This window comes from Lytechinus variegatus, chromosome 17 (genome assembly GCF_018143015.1).
Source record: "Lytechinus variegatus isolate NC3 chromosome 17, Lvar_3.0, whole genome shotgun sequence".
NCBI classification, from domain to species: domain Eukaryota; kingdom Metazoa; phylum Echinodermata; class Echinoidea; order Temnopleuroida; family Toxopneustidae; genus Lytechinus; species Lytechinus variegatus.
This window is the reverse complement of record NC_054756.1, coordinates 26,070,152-26,090,102: the sequence shown is the minus strand read 5'-3', so window position 1 is coordinate 26,090,102 and position 19,951 is coordinate 26,070,152. Positions and strand designations below refer to the sequence as shown.

Below are 19,951 nucleotides of genomic sequence, written 5' to 3'. Positions count from 1 at the left end.
GTCTTTAATGAATAAAAAAATTTACAATTATTGTGACCAAAATGCAAATTAATATTCCCTCTTGGCATTAATTGCCAAAAAACGGAGAAAAATCAAGTTAAAAGAAACGAAAACAGTGACTTACCTCGGCTGTTACGCAAATTCACTTCCCCGTTTTGTCCGATCTTAAGTACATAAATATATGGCCATTGAGTCCCTGTACAGATCGCGCTAGAACTTCGGTCTCTGTATTTGGTGAAGAAGCCAACGGAGTTCAGCTGAACAACCAACATAACAGAGACCGAAGCTTTTGGTCTATGATATGGCATGCGCGCCTTGGCTAGCTTTGGATCGAATCGGGGAATTCCCGGATCCCGCCGCGCCCATATCACCGTTCAGAATCGCAACGCGACGGACTTGACTTAGAGGTTACTTTTGTACATAATTCACTTTCAAGCAGTGTACTGTGTACCGGTACATCTTCTCAATCTCAAGTACGACTACCGAAGTACCGGTATGTAACTCGAAGAATTTTCATTATGTTTATTTCCTCGTTCAAATGACTCGTGAGTTCACCTGAATATTTTACAGCCGAATGTACCGTACATGTCCTTCCTTGGTACATGTACGGACTACGTCTACGATAGATACCGTATATTCATAAACCTTGTTCATTGAATGAGTGCACTCATTCAATGAACAAGGTAATGAATGAGTGCGGTATCGGTACCGCGCCGTTATCTTTACTTTAGCCACTCATTCAATGAACAAGGTTATAATAATAATAATAGGCGGCATATTTACCCAGGGTAGCCACTTCAGTTCCGAAAACTGTTCTCCCAGCGGGCCCTAGCTGCTATGAATATATTAATAACCATAGATCTAGAGCTAACTAGCCTAGAAAAAAAAGAGGACTCAGTGATCATGGTGATCATATTTTTTAAAGATTTTGATGTATTCCATAAAAAAATATGATCACTGAGTCCTCTACCAGGGCTAGGCTCAAGTCTAAAAGAGGTAAAATGTGCCACTGACTCTACAGACAGTGGTGGCACATGCAGTGATTACTAATACACAGTGTAATGCGTGGCGAGGCACATGCTGACTATATTGTTGTAAAAACAACAGACACTTGTCTAGGTAGACTATGCCTGGCCTATAAGTATAAGTCAATGAGTACGTCAACGAGAAGCTAAACATGAAATTGAATCATGCGGGCGGAAAATATTTGATATTCCAGTATGAAAAGGCATGAAAAATTAAGGGTGAATTTATAGGCACTAGGCCTACTCTGTTCTAAAGCACTGTGTAGGGAAATTGTGAAGTGTATGTGGAAAGCACTTAATGAATGATGTGAGTGCGAAGCACGAGCTGATATTTTTATCATTACTTTGACCTAGGCTTTGGATATTCTAACAGTTAAGCCTGAGGATATTTTGTCTTCATAGAAAGATTATGACTATCTTCCTATTCCTCTTCCTAAGCGTGGTATGAAACTAAATTGCCAATATTCCTCTTTGAAAAAGGGACAATTTATATAATTAGGAATTCATGAAAATGTTATCATATTTAGATATTTTAATGTAATAAGCCTGCTGATTGAGCTATTAATTAATGCGAGTGCAAATCGCAAGACAAACTTTTTTTATAAATGTCATAAAAGGGGAATTTTGAATAGTTTGTTACAGAATAGAATCTACCAAAGACAAAAAATTATGTACTACCTACTTGGTAAATCAAAAAATGCAAGCTCACAGTGCAAAACGCTGCAAATTATATTCACACCATAAAACGGACATTTTACAGAGCACTTTAAAAAAAAACTATTTGTAAATCAAACAAAATAATAAAAAAGCTCAATGTCCGAGTTGAAATACATGTATGTTTTGTTTATTGACAGCTATAGGCTATATATCAGTCTATTGGCAAGCGCACAGTGCAAAATGCTGCAAATTATATTCACACCATAAAATGGACATTTACAGAGCACTTTAAACAAAAATGTATTTGTAAATCAAACCATATAATAAAAAAGCTCAATGTCCGAGGTGAAATATGTTTTGTTTACTGACTTCAAAACTTGGTATATAATCTATCGGCAAGATATGTATCTCATCAAACAGGCTATGTGAGCGCGAAGCGTGCGCGAAAGTTAAATAAAGTGACATGAAATATGTATTTGGAATCATTTTCCAAGTCTTCCCCTGACCTATCTTATTCACTCGTCTCCCTCTTATTTTTTCTCTACTTTTTTCCTCCTTTCTTTCCCCTCTTTTTTTTTTTTTGGGGGGGGGTCCGCCAATAGGGGGGCCCTATCCGCAAATACGCTATGCCTTCTCCATGCCTTGATCAATCTTCACCGATATTAACCAAAAATTGTCAATGGCATGTTCAGCATCAGAATTAGTTTTTGCCGTTTCGTTCTTGAGCAATAAAATTGAAAGAGGGCTTCCACTCGCAATGAACAGTTTAGAAGTCTTGTTTGAAAATTGGTGAGCCGGGACAGCAAGTTAGTCTGCTGTGCAAACCCTTCACTCGAGTAGGGTCTGAATTGCAGCCTACTCATGCCTTGTGTACTGTTCAAGCCCTACTTCTTGATCAAAGTTTCAATCAGGGTCTGTGCCTGTAGACTAACAGCAGGTAGTCCTTAGTCTCGGAGCTGACAAAGAGTTACAAATAATGTGTGGTTTGTCCAAAGTCACAGAGCTGCTATTTTCATTCACAGATGTTCAACAAAGACTACCATGTAGAAGAGAAAACTTCCTATGGATTTAACCGACTGAGCATTAGAAGTTGTTTCTTTCTCTATTCAGTAATTCATAATTACATGTAGGTGATCTGTCAATCAACAGATCAACTATTAATTTCGTAAGAATTTTCTTTTTTCTTTATTAATTCTTAACTTTTATTTTTCCACCCTTTTCTTGTTACTGTAAAATCTCAAAATCCGCATCATCAATTATCTTCAAAATATCATCAGTTATGGAGACTTATCATGTCATCTGTATGAAACAAGTTCAAGGTCAAAAGGTCATCATGACGTCATCTAGTCGCAATTTTGTAAAATCACATAATCAATGATATCTGCATTATCAATTATCAAAAATTAACAATGTTTACATCACATTAACTTCAGGTCAAGGGTCAACTGTCCATGTCATCAAAGGTCATGTAAAGGTCACGACGTGCGCGTACGCGCACGTCAAAATTTTAAAATGCTCAAAATCACTTTTTGACCAAAGTAGCATACGATTCAGGTCATTTTCAGCATTTCAAAAATTGGCGCACGTGCACGGTTACGCGCGCGTAACGGCACTATACAGCAATGGATCGTCATTTTTTTCATATGAATGGATTGATAATATAATTCTGAGTAATTTGACACCTAGATCAACCTTCTATTACAAGTAATAATGGAATTCGCCTCCTTTAAAGTTTACAGCACGCGCGAGCGCGCGCACTAACCATAGACAATATATGTGCAAAAACATGCCTATACAAAATTCATTATAGCTTTTCAGGAAGTCTGTTGACCCCCAATTTTTTTTTCATATTCGAATAGAGTATGGATGGGAAATATGATTTCATGCCACATTTGACCCTTAATTTCATTATGACGTCATCAAAATGGCGTCGGAACTCAACATTTTGACTTTGCTAATTATGATGTCATCATAGTTATGCAAATTTGACTCTCACTCCGTAAATATTGGTCAATTTTCGCTCAGTTTGTTATATGTTGTAGCTGATGACATACTCTTTTTAATGTGATGGCTATATTGACATTTAAAGGAACTGATCATCCAGAAAGACTGCAAGTTATAGAGGCATGTCATTTTCACTCATTTTGTGTGCAATCTCTATGGGAAATGACTTTTTCTCAAAACCGGATTCTACATTCCTCTATTTCGCGAGCCATATCTCCATTTTTTTCTGGTCGGTTTTCTTTGAGCTTTGAGTATGTTGTAGCTGAGATTCTAAGCTATCGTACATGTTGCATTTATTTTCGGATCAGCCTGGATAATCCTTTTATTTCACTTGCAAAATTGGAATAGAGATCCTCTTAATTTGCTCATGTGTAGAGTCCTTGGCAATATACATGTCAAAAGTGGTCAGTAATGATCTTACACAGCACACTCACCTTTGACCTGTGACTCACTATGAAGTCTCTGATTTGGTACCTAGCTCTCCATCTCTCCCTCTCTCTCTGCCCCATCTCTTTGCTTTTTTTTACATGTACATCATCACAAGACGGATGAAAACTGGAACTTTCCTTTCTGACACACTTATCAAAGGTTTCTTCTCGAGTAAACATGATTTTTGTGAATGTCGTCAACTTTTGTGGGTTTCTATCTCACTTGGACATCATAGCCTACGTTGCATCTTCCACCTCATCTCTGTTATTCACCAAGAGAAAAATCCAAAAGAACGTTTTTTCTTGCTAGCCAAGTCAGTTTTTTTATAACATCTGTGTGGTTTTGTGTGAAATATTAGGATCGTACAATATTTGGAACATTTTGAATATATTGGAGGATTTCTACTTGGATTTGTCTACATGCCTAAAGTCAGTAAATGGTGCTTGGATATTACCATTCAATCATATAACCAACCCCCGCTTCAGTATAAAAGTTAAAATATTGCATACTAAAATATAAAATACATGTACATGTGTATGTGTATATATCTGTCACATAACTTTCTCTTTTCCCGTTTTTCAAGAGGTATCAACACATTCTTTTCAGAATGACAGTTTAGTTTTTGTCATGATGATCATATTGATCTAAATTGATTGTATTCATGATCATGAGAATCAGAGACAGATCACCTAATTCGTCCTCGTGACGAATTAAAATTCTAGTTTTTATTTGGATGTGACTCAATATTTGGTTTTATTCCAGTCTGACATTATAATATGTTCTGAATGATTCCGTCAAAGATTTCGCAATACTCATTGGAAATTACCGATTATCTTCCTCAGAAGAAATTTTTAGTAACGTTTGCTGTCACTCAGGTCTGCAATGAAATTGCTTCTCTGAACTAAATCATCTTAACCCTAGTCTGCAGGTACAGACTCTCATTGGAACTTTGATCAACAAGTGTGCCTCCACGCAAAGACTAGCACATACAAAACTTGCTGTTCCGAGAGCCTTCAGGACACAAGGCAAGAGTAGGCTGCACATTCAGACCCTTCGGCTTATTTCGAGTGAAGGGTTTGCCCAGCAGACTATCTTAACCTTGTGTATAGTTTTGGTAAATCCACCAAAATGCACCTATCACTATTCTAATTCATTGCTAGCTAATATGAATGGATATGCCCTATAACAGTTATGATGTGGAGGAAATGAAATGAAAATGTGTTTTACAGGATAAATTTGCGATTTTACATGGAAATTTAACTTGATCGGGTCACCCGATCAAATTAAAATATCTGTGTGTTTTTGTCTTTCAATTAAATCCTATTCCAAATCATGGAATGGGCTGAAACTTTCAGGATATGTTCTTTGTCTGTAACTTTTGGATATCTAATCACTAAATTTATAAGATAAGTGCTTGAATGCCCATTTTTTTAATTAAAACAAGCATCGCCGAGAGAGGGCGCTATATATCCAAGATTTGAATATTTGAAATTTTCTCAGAGAAGTGCAGTTGGAAAAATATCTAACGGTCTCTACGCTTCAGTAAGACTGTCATATTAGATGATATTCGATTATCAATCACATTATTGACCCTTTACCAAAGCTATACACAGGCTTTAACCCCCCCCCATAATACTATGTTGTAGAATCCGTCCCGTTGCAATTCTGAAAACTCGCTAATTACTACCCAAGTCAGTAATGGTTGATCAACGATTTTTTTTTACCGTCCTTTCCGTCAGAGCAATTATTATCTTTATGCACTTATTGTTTTCCAATTTCTAGTTTTCAGAAGATGAGTGGATTACTAGCAACCTTCTCCATGGTGGCTACCATCATCGGAGTTGCTGATGGTGAAATACTAAATGTCTGCCTCCCAGACACGTCCAACGCCCATTGTAACGCTCCGCCACCCAAATTATTTGATAAACCGTCATTTTGTGGTAAGGATCAAATACTTTTAAACCCTATTTTAACTGGGCTAATTCGGACCAATCTATACAGGGTAAAATTTTCACAAAGTTGGCTTTTTTATTGATTAATTATGCAAATAAGCGTATGAAATTTGCACCCATTTTTTTAGGAGGGGAGGGGGTATGTTTTTTCCTTTAGCTCACTTTAAATAGCTAATAGAATGCAATTTTTTGTGAACATATCAATTTTTAAATTCAAATTTTTTTCAAAGTCTACTAAAAAACTGCCAAAAAGTAATTCATTTCCTGTATTGTATAGTCAATTTTTTTCCTACCAGGTATGTATTTCGTTGTTTTTTCGAACCTTTGTTTTTTTATTGTTTTCGGGGATGAACTTAATCGGTACCCTTTTGGGATTATGAATGACATACCGGTAATATAAATCGATCTAAATCAATGAAATTTAAAATGATCACACATTTATGATTTTTGGTTGAAAAGCACAATTTGCATTGACTTTTACACGGACTCATGTTTGTTTTCTTAGCAGTTTTGGGACTGACATGCGCTTACAAAATATTGTGTAATTTATGAATCGCGTACCCGGGTGAGGCAAATTTGGTCTCAAAAGATGCGTAAGACTTAAGAGTAAGAAGTCAGCGAGCGGTGTGGTAAAAAAGAAATTGTGCTGCGGCGTAGCGACAAAATTTGTTTGTAAGGGTTACATGTAAGTCTTAAAATTTGAATTGCTTAATAGACTTTTAGCACGTTGTTTAAGCCTGTCACTCTCACAACCGTTGTGTTAAAGTTTTAAACAATTTGTTTACAAAGTTTAGAAAGAATAAAACTTTAAACAATCTGCTGTTATAGAGTGACGAGTTTTACCCTAACAAGTCTGGGAACCGGAGAGGGCTGATACGGCCCCCCTCCCCCCATAGACATTTTGGCGATCAATCCGCTGCACATTTTTTTTTACCGCATCGCTCGCCAACTTTTTTACTTTCAAGTCTCGCGCAACTTTTGAGACCAATATTGTGCCCCCGGGTATGCCCTTCCAAAATTATGCAACATTTTGTTAGTGCATACAGAATGTACATCAGGGGCCTGTTTCATAAAAGGACTTGCAACTATTGCAACATTGTCATAATGGCAACCACCATTGTAAACTTGATTATGATTGGCTGCCGAGCCCTGTTACCATGGTACTGGTAGTTGCCATAATGGCAAAGTTATGCTCGCGAATGGATGGCAATAATGAAAGAATTTTGTCAAGATTATGAAGTGCAATAAACGTTTCGCGTTTGACAGTTTTATTATGTTGAACATACATGTATTCACATTCATCTTTTTCACTTTTTATGATTTGTTTTTAAAATTTTCTTTTAATTTCATTTAATTTTTATCAACAGACAACTCTTGTCCTCCACGTAAGTTAACTTTAGACGCTCATTTTGATAACGCAGTTTTCATATAGGCCTACTTATAGAAAGCTTCAGTAAGCTAATGTTTGTTTTCAGTTATGAAGACTGTTATCATGATGAATTGTTAGGGGGTGCAGGATGAACTAGATATGTGGTGATAGGGTTGATAGAGTCCAGGGGGTAGATATCCGAGGGTAGATGTCCGGGTGGTAGATGTCCGGCGGTTAGATGTCCAGGGGGTAGATGTCGGGCGGTGGATGTCCGGAGGGTAGATGTCCGGGGGTTGATATCCAGGGGGTGGATGTCCGGGGGTGGATGTCCAGGGGTGGATGTCAGGAGGGTAGATGTCAGTGGGTAGATGTCCAGGGGTGGATGTCCGGGGGGGGGGTAGATGTCCGGGGGGCAGATGTTCGGAGGGTAGATGTCCGGGGGTAGATGTCCGGGGGTAGATGTCTGGGGGTAGATGTCAGGGTGGTAGTGGTAGATGTCTTGGGGGTAGATGTCCGGGTGGTAGATGTCCGAGGGGGTGGATGTCCAGTGGGTAGATGTCCTGATAGGAGTTACACGACTTATTTATATACCTCCTATTAACATACATGTACATGTACCCTTCTTTTATTCTTTGGTTACTCTTTCCCCTTTTTCTTTTTTTTTCACTACCCATATTAAAAAAAATTCATGTGGGGTCGCACTATACCCCCATTTTTTTGTTTGGCTATGGTGGCTCAGTGGTAAAGCGTCCGCCTCATGAACGGGAGGTCGTGGGTTCGATCCTCGGCCGAGTCTTACCAAAGACATACATACATGTATAAAAATGAGACCTTCTTCCTTCTTGCTAGGCGCTCAGCATTTATGTTAATAGAGAAGGGTAATAATATTAAATTATGTTATGCTTGGCCCACTGGTTGAGCAGTTTCCTAAGTGAAGTGGCTACCCTGGGGACATAAAACATTATTATTACTGCTACTACTATTGCTACGACTCACTACTGTGAAAGGTTTGAACACTCCTTTATAGTGCATAAACACTGCACCCTTTAATGTAATGTGCTGGCCTTAAAGGACAAGTCCTCCCCAACAAAAACTTGATTTGAATAAAAAGAGAAAAATTCAACAAGCATAACACTGAAAATTTCATCAAAATTGGATGTAAAATAAGAAAGTTATGACATTTCAAAGTTTCACTTCATTTCACAAAAACAGTTATATGAACGAGCCAGCTACATCCAGATGAGAGAGTCGATGATGTCATTCACTCACTATTTCTTTTGTTTTTTTTATTGTTTGAAATATGAAATATTTTGATTTTCTCGTCATTGTCATGTGAAATGAAGTTTCATTCCTCCCTGAACACGTGGAATTCAATTATTTTAACATTTTGTGCTTCAGGCAAGGAGGTCCCAATCTTCAAATTCGTAAAAATTGAAATATTATATAATTCAAATAATTAGAAAACAAAAGAAATAGTGAGTGAGTGACATCATCAACTCTCTCATTTGGATGTAACTGGCTCGTTCATATAACTATTTTGTTAAAAATAAGCGAAAGTTTGAAATGTCATAACTTTCTTATTTTACATCCGATTTTGATGAAATCTTCAGCATTGTGCTTGTCTGATTTTTCTCTATGGATTCAAATCAACATTTTTCTGAGGTGGACTTGACCTTAAGGATGTACATAGGCCTACACTTGTGTGTGTGTTTGACATGCATGCTTGCTCTTTTCTTTCCCTCGCATTTGAAATGCCAATAATAGGTTTATTGAGACAGACTTGAATAACACCTCATATCTCCATATTGCTGTGGTGGGGGCAGGGGGGGGGTCAGCCTCCCCACCCTTTCTTCAGTAACCGTGTACATGAAAATGGCCCTAAAATTGAGATTTTATGCGTTTTCAGCTCCCAATACTTTCCGACTTGTTCTCCGCCCTTGTAATGTTGTGTATATCTTGTGCCTTTTCTATAGCATTCTACTTGAAGGGCTTTACACTTTACAGACTATGCCCCCGTATTCTGAAGTCAGGTTTAACTTAGACCATGGTCTAACTCTGTGCTCAAATTATGGGAAGCCAAACGTTTCAAAATTTGGTTTACATTGAATGATTCTCATGTTTACTGTGCTCTTTACTAAGTCTTTAATGGTGAAGACAACTGTCATGCTTATCCTTTCCAGGCAGTTAATGATGTTTGGGAGTCAATGAGCTGATACATTGAACCTCTACCGTTAGAGATTTATGTAACAACTGGCTTTCCATAGTTAAACCACAACTTTAAACCTGAGTTTAAGTTAAACCCGACTTTAGAATACGGGTCTATGTCTTGTATTATTCTTTCTTTTTTTTGTGGGGGGGGGGAATGATGCACCCCATGATTTTTAAAGAAGTTGGGGATAAAAGGAAGAAAATATAAAAAAAGGTGGAAAGAAATGGAAAATTATATTAGAATAGAAAAACAATGTGCATCAATAATCTTGTTTTCTGAATTTGCTTGCTTCCAGCTACCATTGTATGCTACTTTCTATTTCAAAGCATCGCTTTGTTTTCTGCCAACTAGATTTAGAAGGTTTAAAATTTAAATGGTTAAAGCTGCAAAAATATCTTGTGCATGCTAAACGGCAACGCTCCCCTACCTTGACTGTTGACAAAGTCTCCCGGGTGGGCCACTTCCATTCACAAGTGGATACCATGCGCGACCATGGGGTCTCGAAAAGCACCCTAAACACGTAATTTCCATATTCTGAAAATGCACCCCTTAACAAGTATTGGCGTGTGAAACCCTACCCTTAACAAGTATTGGAAACAAAATGATATACTCTTTGAAAAATATTCCCTGAAATGAACCCCTTAACAAGTACAGGAATGTTTTATTGTTACGGGTCCTTCGGTCGTCGGCTTTACCTTATTTGGTTTAGTACGACCCCAGCATCTTCTACACCTCGCGCAAATCGGACTCTAAACACGAAGTGTTGGGGCAATCATCCACGCAAATTCGACCCTAAACACGTAATTTTCCTAGCGAAGTAGATACCCTTTTTCATTATTTTTGTGTTTTTGACACCCTTATCACGTTACGTACGTAACGTGCCCTATCGTGAAAAAGACATCCTTTTTACGTGTTTTTTTGGTCGCGCATGGTATCCACTCGTCAATGTAAGTGGCCCCTCCGGGCAAGTCTAGATACAGTTCTCAATCATTGTCATAGACAGTAATATAGCATAAATGTACCAGCACTGTGGATGAATGTATCAGTAATTCATGTACATGTACATTAAACAGACCACGCCCCTGCAAACGGGGAAACCCCTTTTAGGGGCAAACATGATGTCATCCTGTTGCTGCACATCTACATAACGTTGTAATTTATACCATGGAGCTAATACATGTTATGTAGCTCCATTTTTATACCATGGTTTCAAAGAGTTCACGTTTCACAGGAAATGTATAGAAAGGAATGATAAAATCATTTCTAAATGAGTGGAACTGTGAATTTGAATTCTTTCCAGAAAATATGGTAATAAACGAATGAAGTTACAGCTGTTTTTAGTCGAGATGAATAGACATTTAATACTTTCCTAGTTTTGGAATGTATTATAAATAGGGCATATTTATTTGAGGTTCACTCCATCAAAACGTCCATGCTATTTTTTCAACACATGTCAAAGATGGCGGAGGGGGAGAGGTCTTGTATATCTTAGTTTCATTCCCCCTTTTCTATTTGTCTGAGGTCTCCGCCAAATACATGAGCTTCCCCCTTCTTAACTTTTTTTCTTTCCTCAATATGTACGTAATTGAAAAATATAATATAAGCCATAATTGTGTCATGTTAAAGGGATGCTCCTGGCTGTATTTATATAAATAGAGTAAATTTCACGAGCGAAATGCTGAAAATTTGATCAAAATCGGATAACAAATAACAAAGTTATTGAATTTTAATCGGTGGGCCGATGATGTCATATCCACACTTGTTTGTATTTTATTTTGTGAAATTAGGTGTTCAAAGTTGTTCTACCAAGAACTAAAACAATTGGATTGTCAAAGTCTGTTAAATTTCTTGCTGCAACTACTGTATGATGGAGAGACATCATTTGATAATACCAATTTATGAAAAAATGAAACAATTACGATTTCATGTAATAACATGAGAAAAATGAAAGTGGGATGTGACATCATCAGCCCATCTAATGAATATTCATGAAGACATGCCTAGAAACAATTACGATTTCATGTAATAACATAAGAAAAATGAAAGTGGGGATGTGACATCATCAGCCCATCTAATGAATATTCATGAAGACATGCCTAGAACTGTTTCACCAGAATGATGCCAATCTTTAAAATTCAATAACTTATTTATTTGTTATCCAAATTGGATGAAATTTTCAGCATTTTGCATTGTAAAATTTACTCTATAGATAGTTTTGTCCGGAGTATCCGTTTAAGAAAAGAAGTATGTATCCTATGTACTAGTCTGTCAAATTGATTCCAAGGATCGTTTCCTTCAAAAGACATTTCGAACGATTCATTCTATAATTGGGCAAGTAACATTTATTATTTGTTATTTTATCTTCAAAAGTGAATGTTTGACATGTGGAACCTTTCTTCTTTTCACATTAATTCATGATATACATGTATATTTTTGTTTGTTTCTTTTACTATTATTTTATAGTGTTTGACATTATATTCTTTAATTTGGCACATGAGAAATAAAAGCGCTTGAGCTAAATAATCTCTGAAATAATTAAATTGAAATTGTATTGAATATTCAACTTCAACCGCTTTTTATTAAATTTACAAAGAGATATGAAGTCGTAATTATGACCAGATGATTTTGATATAGAGCCTTGATGTGCTTTTCACCCTGTATTGCTTATCTGCCTCTTAACATTGTTGTTTTTTCTTGTTTCTTTACTTATACTGGATGGTGTGCTATACAGCAAGTGATCTGAACAAGGTGAGTAAACTTATCAACTTTTTTCACAATAACTTTGATTGATTAATATGTCGTTAACACCACGAACAGCATGTTCATGCAATCAGATTTTTGACTATCAACTTCATTCTTGTTTGGTTTGAATGAGTTTTTAAAATGGACTGATTGGAACTTGGATGTAAGAGGACTTACGATAGATATTGGTCCATTTGTACCAGTTTGCGTTAAAAAAGTATTACAACTTAACTATATACATTTTGTTTATTTTTTAGGGTAGATAAAACAAGCATTTCACTGAAAATATCAAGATTTGATGTAAAATGTGAGTGTTGTTGAGCCAAATCGAAATTAATGACAGAATCTTGTGACCACCATGTGTGTTTTGTTTTTATTTTCAATCTAGGGTTTGATATTAGGTGGAGGCATCCCTGCAATCATTTTTATATTCTTCTCGCTTATCCTCTGTTTGTGGCTTGCGTATAAGACAAAGAGGTAAGACTTTATCGTTTATCACATTGCACCCTGTTTATAAGGACCTACTGTGTATAATGGTTAATTGCAATTAAACCTACATGTACATTTTGGCCGCAGAGCGGGGGTGGGGGGTGGGGGTAAATACCATCTGCTGCCATTAAATCGTTCTGGAAAAAAGCCAAAATAAAACAAAATGAGAATTCAACGGCATGCCGCTAAGACACTCAAACGCGGATATTTGTGTAGTTATCCAAGATTTGCACACTCTGAATATGTATTTTCTGCAGATGTCCCATATTTGCAAATTACATAATGTACTCTCTAGGCCATTGTGAAACAGTGGGCAGCCATGAAATCAAGCTTCAGTTAAATTTTTTGAGGTCGAGGGCTTATTTTGCTTTTTTATCGGACTCTGCTATGTAAAAGTTGTCAAATTGGTAGTCGTCCCTTGGGAAGTTGTTCTCTATATAGGGAAGTTATCATCAGGGGGGGGAGTTGTCCTTCGATAAATATTCCTCTGGGGGAAGTTGTCCTCTGTGGAATTGTGTTATCCTCAGGAAAAATAGTCCGATGAGGGAGTCGTCCACGTTTAGTTTGAAGAAGGGGGAGGGGGTGTCCTCTAGGGAAGTTATCCTTCAAGGGAAGAAGCTCTCAGGTGGGAATTGTCCGGGGCTGTCTAATGGAAACTTTCGTTCAATTGCAAATCAAACATGCATGAGATACAATTGAACGCAAATCAAATTCAAATCTGTGTGTAATGGAAGGAAGTCCCACTGGATGAGAACAGAAAGCTCTTAACCTTGTCTGAGTACTGAAAAATATCAATTGCACGATTCCGTAATTTATTTTTCAGGATTCTCTGGACTGTCATCAATTCCTCCTGTGCTCAACTTGCTCTTTTGATTTTCTTTGTGTCGAACGTTTTTCACCCGACGAATACTGCCCTTAACTTTCTCGTCGACTGGTTCCTGGTTGCCTCTTGTGCTTCGCTCCTGGCTGAGGCCATCGCCACGTATCTTTTGATCCGGGACAAACCGATGTCCACCAAGCAAGGGGCATTGTGTGTTGGACTGGGCTGCTGGGGTGAGTCCATTAAAGGACAAGTCCACCCCAACAAAAAGTTGATTTGAATAAAAACGGAAAAATCCACCAAGCATAACACTCAAAATTTCATCAAAATCGGATGTAAAATAAGGGAGTTATGAATGTTTAAAATTTTGCTTAATTTCACAAAACAGTTAAATGCACATCCTGGCTGGTGTGCAAATGAGGATACTGATGATATCACTCACTCACTATTTCTTTTGTATTTTATTGTATGAAATATGATAAATTCCAATTTTCTCCCTGCTGTCGTGTGAAACAATTGATTCCTCATTGAACATGTGCAATTAGCATTGTTTAATATTAATATGGTTCAATTAAGTTGGTCCTTATTGTAAAATCTGTAAAAAAATGAAATAATGTGTAATTCAAAACCAGTGGCGTACCTATGATTTTCCAAGGGGGGGGGGGGGGCAAAACCGTCAAAAAATTTGACAAGCAAAAAAAAAGGTCTTCAAGCTCGAAAGGGGGGCAATAAAGGTCTTCAAGCTTGTCAGGGAGGAAATAAAGGTCTTCAAGCTCGTCAGGGGGGAAAAAGGTCTTTCAAGCTCGTCAGGGGGAGGGATACGTCCTTTGCATGGGTTGTGGCTCGTCAGGGGGGCAGACCGCCCCTCCCCTCCGTAGGTACGCTAGTGATTCAAGCAATAAAAAAACAAAAGAAATAGTGAGTGATGGACATCATCGACTCTCTCATTTGCATATCACTGTTTTGTGAAAAATAAGCGAAACTTTGAAATGTATTAACGTTCTACTATTTTACATCCGATTTTGATGAAATTTTAAGCATAATGATTGTTTGCTATTTATTTTTTTATTATTTATTTTCACTATTTATTCAAATCAACATTTTTTGGGGTGGACTAAAATACAAGGATTAAGCACCGCCTCCCCTGAACAGATTCAAGAACAGTATAAAACTCATTGAAAATAATTGCCAAATGACAAGGACAGCTGAGAGGTCTTTGGCGACAATTTTGGACAAATGGAACAGAATACCGCCCCAGGTTAATATATTTTAACCATTAAAGCGAGCGCAAATTGCGAGCCAAAATTTTTGATGAACTGTCATGATAAGGGGGTTTTAAGTAGATTGTTGTATAGTCTATATTGAGACATACATAACCCGCCAATCAAAATGCGAGCGTGCAGCGCTAGCTGATACGTTTTGACAATCAGACCTGAAAAGGGATATTTGGAAACTTTATGGAATACACGAAAATACCTGATAAATCAAGATTTGCGAACGTGCAGCATAGACCATAAAACTGACATTTTTACAAAGCACTTTTAATAAACAATTTTTAAATCACACAAAATAATGAAAATTTGTTTTCCGAGGTGAAATGTGTTTTGTATATATTGACTTCAAAACTTGATATTTAAACTCAATATTGAACAAGATCACCTAGCGGGCAATGCGAGTGCGAAGCGCGAGCGAAAATTTTTTATACAGTGACATGAAAGATTTTTTTGATTTTCCAAGTCTTCCCCTTGTCTTATTTAATTCACTCGTCTTCCACCCCTTCATTTTCTTCTCTCTTTTCCCTCCCTTTTCCTATATAAGAATAATTTTTGCAACTTGTTTTATTACGAGGGAGACATATCATACTGAGACCTGTATAAAAATATGAAATAATTATGATCCCATGCAGTGAAATTAACAAAGGAAAGTGTGGACACAACATTACCATCCACCTATTGCTTGATATTACATTTTTCTCTAATTTTCTGAATTTTAATTAAGCTGACTGGTCACCTGAGTGAACACCTTCTTTCAAAGAAGCGGTTGGGTTTTAGAAATAATCAGTGTTTGCAATCATGCTCTTTCTTATGCAGGTGTTCCTCTTCTGAAGAGTATTATAGTATTTGCAGTACGTGCAGAAGATATCAAGTCACCATGCAAACGGTACGTTCGTTTAATTAATGCAGCAGTCAATCTACAGTTTAGAAAATAATTATTAGACCAATTTCATCATGATAATAAATAATACTTCAGGCATTTAAAATGTGCGAAAATCCAAATAATCCGCTTATTAGTTTTCAAGGTTTATATATTAGTCAAAGAAGAGCATTGATTGTGCCATTTAAGTAGGTAAAATTACAATTATTCCGGGCTTAAATTTCAGCTATGATATAGGGTTAGGGTTGCAATCGGGTTTTATGTTAAATTTATAGGTTTAGGATAGGGTATAGTGTAAAACCCGGGGTGGAAGTTGGTCATTTGACTAGTGTGCAGAATCTGGGGCGGAGTAAATGTCATGGAACCTTATAATTGTATGGCGAGAATAGGCGATTATTCGGTGGAGGTGGTTCTTCAAGAGGTATACGCATCTTTCCTCTGAAATTTTGTCCATCAGCGTATTGGATTACATGAGTATTTGAATTGTCAATCTAATTTCTCCCACACAGGTACTTCCTGGTTGCTCTCTATGACATCCACGTGACTAACATAGTCTTCATCACAGTTATGTTAGTCGCTATCATCATCACGAATGTGGTTGCTGTATGCTTTCTCCAAGGGGAAAGCACCAAGAAAGAAAAGACAAGGCGATGTGATGCTTGGCGAAGGATCTCTCAATGCCTTGCGACGTCCGCTTGCTTCAGCGGGTGGGTCATCGCCCTCCTGGTCGAAGGCCTCTGTTCGCCTGTCGACGTTGTCTTCTTCGTCTTTAGCCTCTTCCAGGGTGTCGTCATCCTAGGTTTCTGCATTTACATCGTGTGTAAACCAAATGACGAGTGCGATTATTCACCACCATGGGTGTCGATCGGTATTCTTCGTCGGGGAAGATGATTGACACAAATGTTCTTGCAGATGGGGATCTTTCAACATTACCCCCGCTAAAATCACAAGTTAGGACATTTGGGAGTGATTGATATGCATGGTGTTCTTGGAAATTCCTTCATTGTTGTAGTGTACTGTACTTATATAATTTTTTTGAAAATTCAATTTGTGTTACAAGTAAGCCTATTCTAAACTCATACGAAAGAAAAAAATGACAAAAATTGTCTGGACCATGTACATAGTGATCTGTTTATTGAGCATGATGTATACACAGGGGCGTCGATCCATTTTTCAGATGGGGGGGGGGCAAAATCATGCATAAATGTTCCAAAGGCGCTCGATCACACATAACTAACAAGCTCACCCACACACATAGGCCTATATTTTATATAATTATATATATATATATATCTTAAAGTTTCACGTATTGGCTTCTCTATTAAATAGTAACAAAATATGCTGAAGATAAATGGTAATGCTTTCTAAACTATATTGGCTTAGAAAGCATTACCATTTATCTTCAGCATATTTTGTTATATATATATATATATATGTGACTCATAAGAGACACATATCTCACCCTCACCAACAATGCGAGTGCGAAGCGCGAGCTGAAATTTTTTAGTATGACATGAAAACAGGAAAAATGTACCTGTTTAGGTTTGTTTGTAGTACCTCATGAGGAGGATAGATACATGTATCTCACTAGAGAGCGCCATTTATATTCTGACGTGAAAGCTTGATATTCTAAGCATTTTTTGTACCAATGATTAAGATGGGTATCTAGAAGAACAATAGATGCACGAGCTGAAAATTTTTATATTCCAATCTGAAAAGAAGACATTTTAAATCAAAATCGAGTTGGTATCTCAATCTCGCTTGCTGGTTTCAGTGTAGCATTACAATCTTATTTTATTTTTTAGTTGCACATGCGGAATTATTGGGAGGGGGGCAAAACGATATGTCCCCCCAATATTTTCATTGGTGGGGCGATCGCCCCCCCCCCCCCCCCCCCCCCCCCGACGCCTCTGTGTATACAACTTCTCTCTTAAATCTAACCCGACTGGCAATATCTTTTTTCTTAATGCATGATGACAAAATGCAGATTCGTACCAATTAAGACTAGCACAAATTACAAACTGTGGCTTCTCGTGCGCCATTGGGCTTTAATACCCTCATTCCATAGACCTATTTAGCTATATGGTCATTCCTTAGCCAATTTATCTTGCCACCCTTTTACTCCTGTTTATTTTTCCACCCTTTTGAATTAATAGATTTATTAAAATTAATTTATTCACCACTGGTGGGATGGAACACCCTATCAACAAAAGTTGTTTTTCGTTGGGGTCATTTTATGCCATGTGTTAAAAAATATCATTTACATTTCATTCTTTTTTCATCTTGAACCTCCACCCATCTGTTTGATAGTCCTGAAAAAGAATGTTTTTATTTAATAACAATATACACAAATTGCGAGGGAAACAAAGTGATTGATGGCATACTATAATCATCACTATAATCATCATGATCAAACTTTTCATTTTTTCCTCATCATTATTATAATTTTTCTACCCTAAATTATTGGGGGGGGATGATAATACAGGCCATCCCCCCCACTTGAAATATTGGGGGGATATATCCCCCCCATGATCGACACCCATGTTCACCACCATGGTCTTCGGTCTTTACCCCCGGAAGGATTCCATTCAAAGAAACTTCTCGTGGTAGTGGAGTTTATCATAATGATGAGGTGAAACCCCAAGGAATTGAACATGCTAGTGGAATTTACCATAATGATGAAGTCGAACCCCAAGGAATTGTACATGCTAGTGGAGTTTACCATAATGATGAAGTCGAACCCCAAGGAATTGTACATGCTAGTGGAGTTTACCATAATGATGAAGTCGAACCCCAAGAAATGGATAGCACTAGTGGAATTAATCATGATGATGAGGTGGAACGCCAAGAAAAGAAATGAATGAATTGAATTTATTGAATTTATTAGAACGTCACAGGCATTCGCTAATATTTTGTTCAAAACAAAAAAATAACAAAAAGAATAGTGGTAGTGGAGATAATTGTAATGATGACGTAGAATGCCAAGAAATACATAGTGGTAGTGGAATTTTTGCTAATGATGAATGGACTTAACCACCACCAAAACCAATATAGATCGCTCAAATATATGCTCAGTATTATTAAAGTCATTATTTACAAGTTTCTTTGAAACTTTTTGGCCCGAATTTAGACCGAGAGCCTCAAACTTTATCTTCTTGCATGGTATAGTCCATGTGTGTGCTGCCAATAAACCAAACCTTCTTGCATGATGGAATGGTTTAAAAAAATTAGTACTGCTAGGTTTACATCATTTTGTTTTTTGTGGTGCTAGTCATGGGAGGGAATATCTCGCACAAGAAAGTTCTACCCCTCAGGGCTACAATCTACCACCCTTGCTTTTTAGATAAATCAGTACGTTTTGCATGAACATGATGAATTGATTCATGAGATAGTTAAGGCCCAAGCCTAAAAGGGGGTAATTTGTTTTATTTACATTTCCTTACTTGGCTGTAATTCAGTCGTCACAACCACACTTGAGTCAAAGGATATATAGCCACTTTCCTCTTCAAGACCAAATCAGATGATGTTGCAATGTGGCACTGGAGGAAGGTTGATTTACTGATGCAAAGGTGCTGTACTTGTAACAACATGAATGCAGTTGACGGATGGGGATGTGAAAAGGCACATGATCATAGAACATGTCAGATCATGTTCCCGTTTCCATGATAAAGGTTGATTAACATATGCTTGGGCGTGATGAGTGCATAAACCTGCACATAATTGGAAAATTACTATCCCATTGGGGTTTGCATGGTCAAATACCCCACCCCTTTAAGAAAAAAAAACATTCCGCGGCCCATACAACATTATGCATTAGTGAACTTGTTATGTGAGTATACAGAATGAGTATGGAAAGAATCTTCCCCAGGGAGTGATGGTGGGGCATGAAAGTACAAACTTGTTTGGAATAGATTACTATTCTATAACATCCTATATATCGTATTGTTATTAGGGCCGTCGCTAGTCCTTTTCCAGTATGTGGATGCCCTTATTACCGACAAATATCAGTAGCGATTACCGACGTCCGGCAACTGTGAATCTTGGAAGTGGTTTACATTCTCCTTTAATAGTCACATTTTCTTTTGTAATACCCAGGATCAG

The 19,951-nt window shown here is 37.3% G+C and overlaps 1 protein-coding gene across 2 annotated transcripts; it reads left to right on the top strand.

Moving 5' to 3' along the window:
- Positions 1-280: 280 nt before the first annotated feature.
- On the top strand, positions 281-16,779 carry LOC121431308. Of its 2 annotated transcripts, none has more exons than XM_041628817.1 (8): positions 281-493; positions 5,898-6,055; positions 7,435-7,452; positions 12,377-12,393; positions 12,776-12,864; positions 13,700-13,929; positions 15,787-15,856; positions 16,360-16,779. In XM_041628817.1, the coding sequence occupies exons 2-8, from the start codon at positions 5,908-5,910 to the stop codon at positions 16,739-16,741; spliced, it is 954 nt and encodes a 317-aa protein (XP_041484751.1). In that variant the 5' UTR covers positions 281-493; positions 5,898-5,907; the 3' UTR covers positions 16,742-16,779. The 2 variants fall into 2 exon arrangements, with proteins under 2 accessions (XP_041484751.1, XP_041484753.1); XM_041628819.1 differs by having other exon boundaries at positions 12,776-12,867; positions 13,703-13,929.
- Positions 16,780-19,951: the final 3,172 nt, after the last annotated feature.

Excerpts from the sequence above, each read along its gene's own strand:
- LOC121431308 (XM_041628817.1), top strand. The coding sequence starts at position 5,908 with ATGAGTGGATTACTAGCAACCTTCTCCATGGTGGCTACCATCATCGGA. Across the intron at positions 12,865-13,699 it reads CTTGCGTATAAGACAAAGAG|GATTCTCTGGACTGTCATCA; the intron begins GTAAGACTTTAT and ends TTTATTTTTCAG. Across the intron at positions 13,930-15,786 it reads TGTTGGACTGGGCTGCTGGG|GTGTTCCTCTTCTGAAGAGT; the intron begins GTGAGTCCATTA and ends TTTCTTATGCAG.